The sequence below is a fragment of the Anolis carolinensis genome, chromosome 1, assembly GCF_035594765.1.
Source record: "Anolis carolinensis isolate JA03-04 chromosome 1, rAnoCar3.1.pri, whole genome shotgun sequence".
In the NCBI taxonomy this organism is placed as follows: domain Eukaryota; kingdom Metazoa; phylum Chordata; class Lepidosauria; order Squamata; family Dactyloidae; genus Anolis; species Anolis carolinensis.
Window position 1 is genome coordinate 193,406,500 of NC_085841.1, and position 12,130 is coordinate 193,418,629.

At 38.4% G+C, this 12,130-nt stretch overlaps 1 protein-coding gene across 2 annotated transcripts in view; it reads left to right on the plus strand.

Annotated features, from left to right (window-relative positions):
- Nucleotides 1–12,130, plus strand: part of itga4 (integrin subunit alpha 4) — a 52,269-nt gene that overhangs the window by 14,617 nt on the left and 25,522 nt on the right. For both annotated transcript variants that reach the window (XM_062963147.1, XM_003227124.4), the window contains exons 7-13: nt 1,278–1,363; nt 2,060–2,122; nt 2,217–2,354; nt 5,839–5,950; nt 8,225–8,319; nt 9,346–9,436; nt 10,612–10,657. In XM_062963147.1, the coding sequence (XP_062819217.1) occupies nt 1,278–1,363; nt 2,060–2,122; nt 2,217–2,354; nt 5,839–5,950; nt 8,225–8,319; nt 9,346–9,436; nt 10,612–10,657 (631 nt within the window). The remainder of the gene's footprint in view (nt 1–1,277; nt 1,364–2,059; nt 2,123–2,216; nt 2,355–5,838; nt 5,951–8,224; nt 8,320–9,345; nt 9,437–10,611; nt 10,658–12,130) is intronic.

The following is a 12,130-nucleotide window of genomic DNA, read 5'->3' on the forward strand; positions in this document are numbered from 1 at the left end:
ATATGATGGATAGTACATTACAGCAGACTACTGTAAAGTCTGCATAGTTCAGATCATATTTGTGTAACACAAGCTAACAAGTATTTTTCATCAGATATAATTTTAGGTCATTCTTATAGAGTTTTTTTGCACTGAATTTAGATACGTGTTTATTTTTCCTTTCTCACGTGTACTTTTTGTGATAAGGCTAATTGAATAATTAATTGATTTATGCACTGATATCAGTTAGATTCTATTGATATCAGTACTTGCATGCATTAATTATTTGATTAGCCTCATCACAAAAACTACACATAATAGAGAAAAAATAAACACAGATCTAAATTTAGCGCAAAAACTCTAAGAAGGACCTAAAATTATATCTGATGAAAAATACCTGTTGGCTTGTGTAATCTATGGCAACGTGACAAACGCATGTGCTGGATTTTGTATACACATAATCAGTTTTTGCTCTCTTTTTTTGCTTCTTGAAATCATCGTATTCTTGAATTGTTGAAATATTAATCCCTTTAATTTAATTCATTCAACTTTGGTCTATTGACACAGACCATAAACCTGAAGTGGGTGAGTGCCTGCTCTATGGTGTTTACACGGAGCCTGGCCATTTAACATGATTGTGCCCCACATTAGGGATTGCTCCATAATTTTCCAGAAGCTCTGGAGCAGCCTTATATTTTGTGTCAGTGTGAACAGTTGGTCCAGTTCTGATTTGGAACTAGTCCTGTTGTTCCCACAGACCAGTGCCGTCATCCCACTTTTCCCATGCTCCGTGCTGTGGGAAAACAGGATGGCACTTACCTGTGACTTTTTGTGTCACTGTAGCAGCAGCCATGGGGCTCTAAAGAGTTAATGGCCATTGCTCGGTGCCTTTCCTGATGTCATCAAAGGTGTCTTCATAATTTGGAGAAGGGAAAAGTATTACTTTCTTCCTTTCCCCCTTCCCCTCACCGGGTCACATGGATACTTTTGATAACAACAGCCAAGTGATGGCTAGGAGCTCTGTGGACACTTCTACAGTGATGAAAAAATGACAAGGGTAAGGTTGGGCAGCCAGCGAGATTGAGCCATATTCAACCCCACTGGACAGTCTGGACTCCATCCCACCACTGCAGTGGAATGGAGGAAGCAGTGTAGCCACCCCTGGTCTGGAGTATTGCTCTTCAGGAGTCTTTACACAGTAAGTGGCTCATGCAGATGGTCCCTTTGTTGGAGGGTTTGCTGTGCTTTTGAGGTAACCCAAAACCCATTGCATTTATTTATGTGTCTTTTATGGAAAGGATATGCTGTTGGAGCAGGTCACTTCTTGTCTCCGAGTAGTACAGAAGTAATTGGAGGTGCACCCCAGCAGGAGCAGACTGGTAAAGTAAGAATTAATTCCTCCTCCCTTTAATGTAGAGATGGTAGGATATCAAAGTATTCGAGTGCAAGAAAAATTGTATAATCTCAGTGGTATATTTTCCCAAAATGTTTTTCTACATCAGAGTTTTTCATGTCTAAGTGCTATCTGTTCCTGTGACTGTACAGTCGAGCTGGGAGGTGAACAGTTGCACTTAAAACCACATTCATCAGATGACATTTGTAACCTGCCATGTCATACCCTGCACTGTTATACTAAGTAAATGTGGAGACAGTTTATCTACGCTGTGCTATAATTCCATAGTCTTGAACCACGACAGTTGAACTATTGTCAAACTGCTTTAATTCATAGAATCATAGAATAGAGTTGGAAGAGACCATATGGGCCATCTAGTCCTACCCCCTGCCATGCAGAAAAATGACAAATTCTACAATGTTAATGCTTTCACAGTCAATTGGTGGAAATATGATGGCAGGAATACATCACTATAATATCTTAACTATTCAAATGCAGGACAGGAAATGTGGCATATTATATTTAAGATTGTTGACCAGGCTATTGCCAGATACAGGGTACTTAATAGAGTAAAGATGATTTTGCCTTCTTCAGGTGTTGGTTTTGTTCAACTCCTTTATGACATATATATTTTAACATTTGGAAAGTGGATAATTCAATTAAACTCCCATTCTTTCTCATTTTTAGGCATACATTTTTAAAATTCAGCCAAGACGGCTCTCCATTCTGACAGAATTAAAGGGCAAAAAGGTAATATTTCTATACAGATAGTTTAAGACTGTTATCTGCAGTGTAATACCATGAGGCCTCTGTTATTAAACCTGTCTTTTTTGTGTGTGGACAGCTTGGTTCTTATTTTGGATCAACAGTCTGTGCTGTGGATCTCAATGGAGATGGCTTTTCAGACTTACTTGTTGGTGCACCAACATACAGCAAAGTCAGAGAAGAAGGAAGGGCTTACGTTTACATTAATTCTGGTTCTGTAAGTATTTCTTTAGTTTAACATAAGGACAGTGTGGGCTAATTCAGAGGGATAACTGGTGCCCCATTAATAAGACCCCTTTTTTGCAAATGTTTGTGCATTAAGAGGTGGATTTTGTTGGGGGGGTTTTGACATGGAGATGAGGTGGTGGGGCACAGCTTTTTCTAGCAAATTCCAATGCATTCATAGGCTGTCATAAAACTTACGAAATTTTGCAGTTCTGCACATTTGATGCCCCATCATAAAGGATAAAACCTTTCAATTGATATCTGTATTGAAAAGAGAGAGACAATCATTTAGGTAAAGACAAAGAGTTACAGAGCATCAACTCAGGCTATGAATATATATTTTCACTTAACATTTCCATCTTGTGTGTAAGGATCAATAAACTGAAATAATTTCTTCTTATTGAGTGGTATTATTATTATTGGGTAACAATATAATATAATATAATTATATAATTATGAGAGCCTTTACTGCATTTTCCATTAATTTCTGCATTATAAACCTTTTTTCTTGCAAGAAATATGTTAAAAAAATGGTGCAAAATGACTGTATTTTATATATGAATTGTTGGTTTTGGGACTAAAACCAATCTGGTTTTGTGCAAACAAAATGCCCACATACCTTTCTTATAAAAGTCAAGAATAATTGTAAGTATTCTTTATAGCCCTTATCTGTGCTAAAAAGAGGTAATATGGTAAAGAGCCAGCATAGTGCAGGATTCTGGGGAACAAAAGTATAAACCCTTGCTCGCCTGTGAAAACCCACTGGGATGAACTTGGGCAAGTCACACTCTCTCAGCTTTCAAAGAAGGTTGATGACAATTCCCCTCTGGATAAATCTTGCCAAAACTCCTTCCACATGTTAAGTTTGGCTTATGGATACCATAACTCAGAAATGACTTGAGTCTCACAATAGCAACATGTGATAAACTGGTGGCACGGTGTGTCAAAGCGCTGAGCTGCTGAATTTGTGGACCAAAAGGTCCGAGGTTCAAATCCCGGGAGCGGAATGAGCGCTTGCTATTAGCCCCAGCTCCTGCCAACCTAGCAGTTCGAAAACATGCAAATGTGGGTAGATCAATAGGTACCGCTCCGGTGGGAACGTAATGGTGCTCCATGCAGTCATGTCAGCCACATGACCTTGGAGGTGTCTAGGGACAACGCCAGCTCTTCGGCCTAGAAATGGAGATGAGCACCAATCCCCAGAGTCGGTCACGAATGGACTTATTGTCAGGGGAAACCTTTACCTTTACCTTTACTAGACTACACCATTTCATTAGAAAAAAAATATTAACAAATCCACATGCACAAAAAGCTGCTTCATCATATATCTAGGCAAAAATGGTTCTGGCTGACACTTCTCCCTCCCTGCACCATTTGTTGAAGTGTTTTCTTCTTTTGGCAGAAGTATTTGTTGTGTAATGTCCTGTACTATCAATTCCTCTTGGTGTCCAACGCCTTTATGTTAAAGTCTGTCTGTGTTACACATGGTTGCTGATGCTGCCTCCTCCTCTTGCTCTATCTAGTCTCCTTGCCTCTGGAGGCCTGAAATGGATTGGATATATCATGGTGTTTTCCCATCTTGGGAAAGCAGGAGCTTGAGCTTAAATGCTGTGCTGTTCAGGTACTGATGTATGTAGACAAGCTTTTAGATTGAGAAACCCATCACAGGAATATGAGGATACATCCATATGATAACTTCATTTTCTGCATAAATGATTTGTTAAATCATTCCATATGCTATCAACTTTTGTTCAGCCAACAAAAAGCTGTCCTAATTAACACATGAGGTATTTTCTGGGTTTACTTTTTTTAAAATACAGTCATTTGCTGGGGTTAGAGGCATAGTACCCTGCAAAAGTGGAGAAACCACAAATAAAACAATGCATTTTTTTACTTGGGAAAATTTCTCTCTAGGAATTGCTGGGTCTTCCCATTCAATTCTTGGAGGACTGAGACATTCCTAGCAAGACTGTACTAAGTCTGGAAGTCTGGAAATAATGCTAAATAATGCTATATAACAAAATTTGGGGGGGGGGGGATCTGTTCTTAGTTTTAAAGTGTTTTCCCCTATTTAATTATGTGGTATTTACTTGGAAAGTAGTTGTTATACTCCAGAAAGCACTAGAGCAAATGCTGGTGTCCAAACCCAGGTTATGGCCCTGTATTGACTTGGTTTGGAAATGGTTGCCTTGAACTCAGTGGGATTTCTAATTATATAGGAATGCACTGGAAAGTAGTTGAAATTAGGCCTCAGGAGTAATTTTAATGAGAATTAAGTCATCTAGATCCCATCCAAAGTTTCGGGTTTATCTCTCAGGAGAGCATTCAGTGATTTTGAGTGGATGTGTATGGGAGAAAACAAGAGGCAGAGAGCCATCTCAAAGAAGTGGCAGGGGAAAAGATGTGGAAGAGCTTTTTTTCTATTCCCCAGAAATAATGTTACATTGTGTAATTACAAAGATGGGTACCATCCCCCAACCCCAGTAAAATGTACAATACTTTGACAGACCATAACATGATCCCAAAATATCCTTTTCAATGACATTCTCACAGCTTGATTTTGAAAGCACATGGAAGTAGCTGCATTTATTTGCCATTAATGTTGCTTCCTTCTTTGAATATATATTTTTAAAAATGGCTTAAAACTTTCAGATTACATTTTTAGGTTAAGTGGTCCTCAAAAGTCAGGTGATCATCTTTCTCTACAGATGCCACTAATTTATGTCCAGCCCTAACAAAAAGGGCTTGTTAGAATTTAAAATTGTACTTCATTCATATTTAAGGGAATGTAGATTTAGTTGATCCATTGTACGGCTTTTAATCAATTGTGGGTTTGATAATTACTTGTCATCCTTAATAATATGTAGAAAACATGCCTTGTCAATCAAACCTTGAGCAGAGGGTTAGATGAACACAATTGAACTGGATTAACGGTAAATATTTAGTAACTGTACATGCCAGTATAATTTAGTATGACCTGTCTGTTGAAACTGGACCTTGGCTTAGTTCAACAAAAGAAATCTAGTATATCTAAATTTTTAAAAAGTAAGCACAAACCTGGCCGGTGTTAGTTTCGTATCGTTCAAAAGTTCATTAATCTGATGTTTACAGAACGATTCAGATGTGATATGGCTCTGAGAAAAAAGAAAGAAAAAAGATTGGTGACTAGTTATAGTTTATAATGTGAATGATGATGGATCAGCTGTTGCCAGTGGAGACATTTGAACATGTGCTTAATTCTTTTGTGTTGTAACCTCATTTATTTCAAAGTCTGTAGCATTGAAACAGACACATTCTTATTTTCCTCTTGGAGCAGCAAGTATGCTCACTGTATGTCATTTCCCCTTCTTGGAGCTTATTGATCGCTAGTGGACATAAACTGTTTTTCTTCTAAAGTATTACAAACTGTGCCTGATGTAACCTTCTCAATCCTCCTGCAGTTGCTGTCCCAATACAAAATTATTATTTTCATTTAGGGAGCAAAGATGACAGAGTTGGAGACAGCACTAGTTGGGAGCGATTTGTATGCAGCGAGGTTTGGAGAATCCATTGCCAATTTAGGAGACATAGATAATGACGGCTTTGAAGGTAATAACGGATGCCTTTGAGAAATCTGTAGCAATGGCAAAAAGAAGGGAAAGGTGGGTTGATTTTTGAGGTCTCTAAATAATAGGGATCCTGAAGCAACCAGTGCTGAGTGGGATATGTAACTATTTTGATCAATCAGCATTTTAGCAATCTGATTAATCAGCTTTGCACTTATGGCTAATAACTGCAGTCGATTCCTCTTAGTTAGAATTTGTCTTCCCTAACTGACAGCAAAATTATAGGAGCTCCCGATTGTACAGTGGGTTAAATCCTTGTGCCAGCAGAACTGCTGACTTGAAGGCTGGGTTGCTGACTTGAAGGTTGCCGATTCGAATCCAACCTGGGGAGAGTGCTGATGGGCTCCCTCTATCAGCTCCAGCTCCATGTGGGGACATGAAAGAAGCCTCCCACAAGGATGGTCAAAACCTCAAAAACATCCGGGCTTCTCCTGGGCAATGTCCTTGCAGACAGCCAATTCTCTCACAACAGAAGCGACTTGCATTTTCTCAAGTTGCTCGTGACACAAAAAAAGCAGAAGTCTGAGTTTCCAGAAGAGCAGAATTAGATCTACTGTTATGCAAAGAGAGAGTGATTCTTTATGAAGTTAGGTTGGTTGGGAGGAGCATTAAAGGGGTAGACAGAGGTGTGTATGTGACAGATGGCCTGCCAGAAGATGTCTCTCACCACTGCTGAAATTAGATTAGTCTCTGTTTGGGGGTTTGTATGCCATTTTACATTTTGAAGCCCCGCTGGCACAGTGGATTAAACCGCTGAACTGTTGAACTTGCTGACCAAAAGGTCAGTGGTTCGAATCTGGGGAACAGGATGAGCTCCCTCTGTTAGCCCTAGCTTCTGCCAACCTAGCAGTTCGTAAACATGCAAATGTGAGTAGATCAATAGGTACAGCTCTCGCGGGAAGATAACGGCGCTCCATGCAGTCATGCCAGGCACATGACCTTGGAGGTGTATATAAACATTGCCAGCTCTTGGGCTTAGAAATGGAGATGAGCACTAACCCCCAGAGTCGTCGGACACAACTAGACTTGATGTCAAGGGGAAACCTTTACCTTTACCTTAGCAAAATAAAATACATATGTTGGTTCAACCTCTCTGCTTCAGGAGATCCAGAGAGAATAAGAACAAAAGAGAATATTACATGACATAACAGATTGCTGTTGACTAATATTTTCAGTCTTTAGTGGATGCAGAGACCAACATTTAGGTAAAGATCAGGAAGTCTTTTAATTATCCTAACTATTGAAACAGCTATTTTTGTGCTACAGGTAATAGTGAGAGTAGTTACTCATCTGTCTCTGAACTCCATACAGGAATAAAACTACCCAAGGATATAAAATAGATTAGTTTCTTTAAAACCAGTTTCTTTCATTTCCCTTTTAATGCCCTGCCTATTAAAACGAAACAAAACAAAGGGATTAGAGCTTTTAAAGAATTAAACCAATAGCACCTCTAAGTATCCTCATTCATACCATGGGGGGAAAAGCAATGTACAGCAGTGTTATTTGTTTCCATTGCTGAACTTTTGTTCACTGAACCTTTTGCTATGTTTCTCTGCAGTATTTATACATCAAAATAGAATAGAAGTATGGAAGTATAGTTTGTGATTTTTGGAAGTATATCGCTAACCAATAGTAGCTGCTTCTTCCAAAAGATCATGGTGTTCTTTGATCAAGATAGACCTCTTCTTGTTTAACCTGTCAGAGACTTAATTGCAGATACTAGTCAGTGGTTTTCATTAATCTCTAATTAGGACTTACTCAAATAAAACATGAATATACCCAATTCTACTTGAGGAAGCTAGCCAGATTCTCTGGGGCAGTAGCTTAGATATTCTTTGAATACTGCATAGAGAAAGAGAATGCTTATTGAATTGTTTCTGAAGGCATATATGGGACTTTTCCATGTTTTGGATGCATTTCTAAAGGTATAGTGTAACCATGGTGTTGACTGGGATGCATAAGACTGAGAGGCTGTTGAGCCTATTGTTTCATAGGATTGTTGCAAAAGTGAACATAGTTGATCCTCTGGCAGAACAGCAACATCTATCAAATACAGAGTTCCATTGATACTCCATTTGAATCTTGAGATATGATGACCTGAAAGTGATTGATAAAAGTGGTAGAAGTAGACATGCTGATGTGAGATCATCTTTATTTCAATATCTAAAAGAAAACATTGGAAACGCCTATATGTATGTTACTGTGTAGTTAATGCCCTTCAATTTACCACTTGAATGTTATTTTGTTTTATTTACAGATGTAGCCATTGGGGCTCCACAAGAGAATGACTTAGAAGGGGCAATTTACATATATAATGGCAGGAAAAATGGAATATCGCCAGTCTTTTCCCAGGTCGGTGCCCTTAAGCTGTGACTTAAAACAAATATTTGGTTTTCATAAGTAGTAGAACATGATCAGTCTTTCTTAATAAATGAAAGGGAAGAAGTTAGTGAATTTGTCCATTCCTATCTCATCTTCTTCTGGCCACTTTCTAGCAATCTGATTGATGTCTGGTTGCTAAGGAAATTCCCAAATTGTATGCCTTGAGGGCAAAAAGGTGTTGCTTCTAAGCTCAGCAACAATTGGTGTCTTCCCTGTCAATTGGGCAGTGACTTCACTTGGGAGTTTTAGTTTGAGGTTTAAGAGAGCTATCCATGGTGCTGAACTCTCATCTCCACTTAGATTCAGCCTAGTACTAGTCCAGTTCAAAGTGAACCACCTGCCAGCAGTGGTTGCATTATTTTACCAAGAGTACTAAGTAGAGATAGCATGATGTCGTGGCTTGAGTCCTGGACTATTTACTCTGGAGACTAGGGTTCAAATCCCTGCTCAGCTATGGAAATCCACTGGGTGACCTAAGCCATATCACACTCGCTCATTCTCAGGGGGAGGAATAACCACAAATCCTGCAAAGAATACTCTGTGATAGGGTCGCTGTAGGGTTAAGATAAGTTAGAAATAACCTGAAGGCATACAGCAATAGTAAGTAGATCCTAAGTAGACAAAATTTTATTTGTATCAATTACCAAACTAGTCAGCAGGACTAAACTACAGGAAAGCACAGCAAGTATAAGTTTGCTTGAAACATTCTCAGTTCCAGATCATTCTCGCACTTTCATCCCTTACAAAAGACCATGGAATACAATTTCTTGGAGCTGTTTAGTATCTTGGTCAGCACTGGGGAGAAAACAGAGCAAAGAACAGCATTGTTTAAATGCCACCTAGAATGTAAAAATGGAGTAATGCATTAGGAAAGCTGATTTAGCTAATTTCTTAATTGTTTATCAAATACTTTTTAGTAGTTCTTTTTTAAAAGAGTACTTTCCCCTTAGTAAGATAAATTGTGTATATTTAAAAAAATCTTTTCCAATGTTTTAGAGAATACGAGGACATCAAATCAGCAATTCTTTACGCATGTTTGGGCAATCCATTTCTGGAAAAATTGATGTGGACAGCAACGGGTATTCAGGTAGGTTAAAGGTTTTTGGGTGAGAAAATGTTGCTTCGCTTTCATTTCTTTAAAACAGGCAGAATAATGCCCTAAATCCAATAGTTAGTCCCAAATACAGTTGATTTAATGAGAACTTGATAAGTCAACACTTAATGGGTTTACTGTAATGGGCCTAATAAATAGAATTAAACCAAATGTTTGTGCCATTATTTCTGACCCACTCCTCCCTGAAATATAGACTCAAGACAGGATGAATAAATGGAAACCAATATAAAATATCAGAAAGTGTTTGAGGGCTATTAAAAGCATAGTTTTAAAATATATTATGTATAAGAAAATTAGCAGTACAATCCATACAAATCTGTAAATGCTAATGATGACTCTATGTAATAAAATTTGAAATTTTTTCTGCTCCTGGTTTGAAAGTCTTATTCCTATTTAATTGTGCGGTACTTACATTGAAAATAGTTGTTATACTCCAGAAACTTTGTTTTTGTGGCTGCCACAAACAATGTTGAATTGGTTGAGACTGAATGAGATACTCATTGAAAAGCTATAGCAAAATGTGCTGCAGGATGTCCCACAAAATAGTTTTTGCCGTTTAATAAACTGTTTGCATGTCTTTATGATGGATCCAATTAGGAAATGACATTTATAACACAGGAACAAAAATCATGTTACACTGTACAATTAATGCAGTTTGACACCACTTTAACTGCCATGGCTCGATGCTGTGCAATCCTGGAATTTGTAGTTTGATGAGGAATATTGCTTTCTTGACATTTGCCTTCTTTTTAAAAGGCATGCCCTCTCTTTAAAATTTGGATTGGAAATGTATTTCTTCTGATTTATATTACTGTTTTTTAAAAAATTCCTTTCTGGTTGAATGGTACTAAATTTATCTTCTCCACCATCAGAATTCCTGTGGAAACTGAAGCATCTTAGCCATGATATTTCCAATTGCAGTAGAATTATTTGGCACAAGGCGTGACAGCCGTAGAGCTATGTCTGAATGAATGTGCTAATGATAGATGTGCTGTAATGTATCTCCATATCCCCTCTAATTAATAACGTGCAAATAGTGATTTAATATAGTCCAGAGGTGAATATGCAATAAGGGGATTGTGTCTGAGAGATGATTTCTGGCGCCTAATGATCGTCATCAATCTGTGGACTTTTTTCTCCCTCTACAGATGTTGCAGTTGGTGCTTTTCTATCAGATTCCGCAGTGTTGCTGAGGTGAGTTGAACACATTCCAGTGCTTCGAGACAACTGGACATAATGGTAAATTATGAGCTGCAGTTAAATACATTTGCAATGTACCATCAACCTCATAAGGCTCTTTATTAAGTTAGTCATTAAATTTTGGGTTTCTGTATACCAGTAACATATTTAATACGTTGGGGGGGCACTTAAGTGTGTCACTGTGAAATTATCCAAGCAGGGGATAGTTAACATGTGTCAAAGACAGTCATGAGAAATGTTAATAAAAATATTAGCCACTCAAAATTAAAATATCGGCTTCTCTGAAATTTAGCTTTGGTGGAAGGAAAGCACCACTAAAATCAATTTTAGAAGTACTGTTCTATACTTTTCTGGTTTGGATTTTTACACAAGAAAAAAGCAGGAAATTTCATTGTAAGCACTCAGGAGTAATAGTCTCAAGGCAGTATAAGATTTAAAAACTACATTAGGCAAACTTATATTTACTTAGGGGTGAATTGTAAGTACCACGAGTGCAACAAATGTGTGTGTGTGTGTGTCAGAGAGAGAGGGGGGAGAGATAAGTTGTATTAAGTATTTATTTGAGAAATTTTTATTTTAAGGGATCATGGACTATAAATACAAGCAACGTTCAGTATGGAGAGGAGAAGAAATATGTGTTGCTGTTGTTCTTAATTGTTGTCAAGTTGACTTCAATTTGTAGTGGCACTATGAATGATAGACCTCCAAGTCACCCTATCCTCAAGATGCTCACCCTACACTCAGGTCATGCAGACTAAAGGTGCATCTACACCAGTGGTTCTCATCCTGGGGTCCCCAGATGTTTTGGCTTTCAACTCCCAGAAATCCTAACAACTGGTAAACTGGCTGGGATTTCTAGGAGTTGTAGGCCAAAAACATCTGGGGATCCCAGGTTAAGAACCACTGATCTACACTGTAGAATTATGGTAATTTGATACCACTTGAACTGCCATGGCTCAATGCTATGGAATCGTGGAGTTGTCATTTGCTGGGGCACCAGCACTTTGACAAAGAAGGCTCACTCCCATGATTACATACTGTCATAGCAGTTTAAATGGTGTCAAACTTCATTAATTCTACAATGTAGATGTACCCTCAGGGCTGAAGCTTCCTTGATAGGATCTATCCATAATGAGATGAGTCTTCCTCTTTTCCCTGAGATGAGTCTTCCTCTTTTCCTACTGCCCTCCACTTTATAAAGCATGATTGTCTTTTCTAATGAGTTGCATCTTCTCATGATATGGCCCAAAGTTTGATAGTCTCAGCTGAGTCATCTTAGGGCCCTTTTACACTATCCCAGAATATCAAGGCAGAAAATCCCACAATATCTGCTTTGAACTGGGTTATCTGAGTTCACACTGCCAAATATTCCAGTTCAAAGCAGATAATGTGGGATTTTATTCAGCTGCGTGGAAAGGGGCCTTAGCTTCTAGGGCACTCAACCATCTCTTACTAATCCGAAAACCT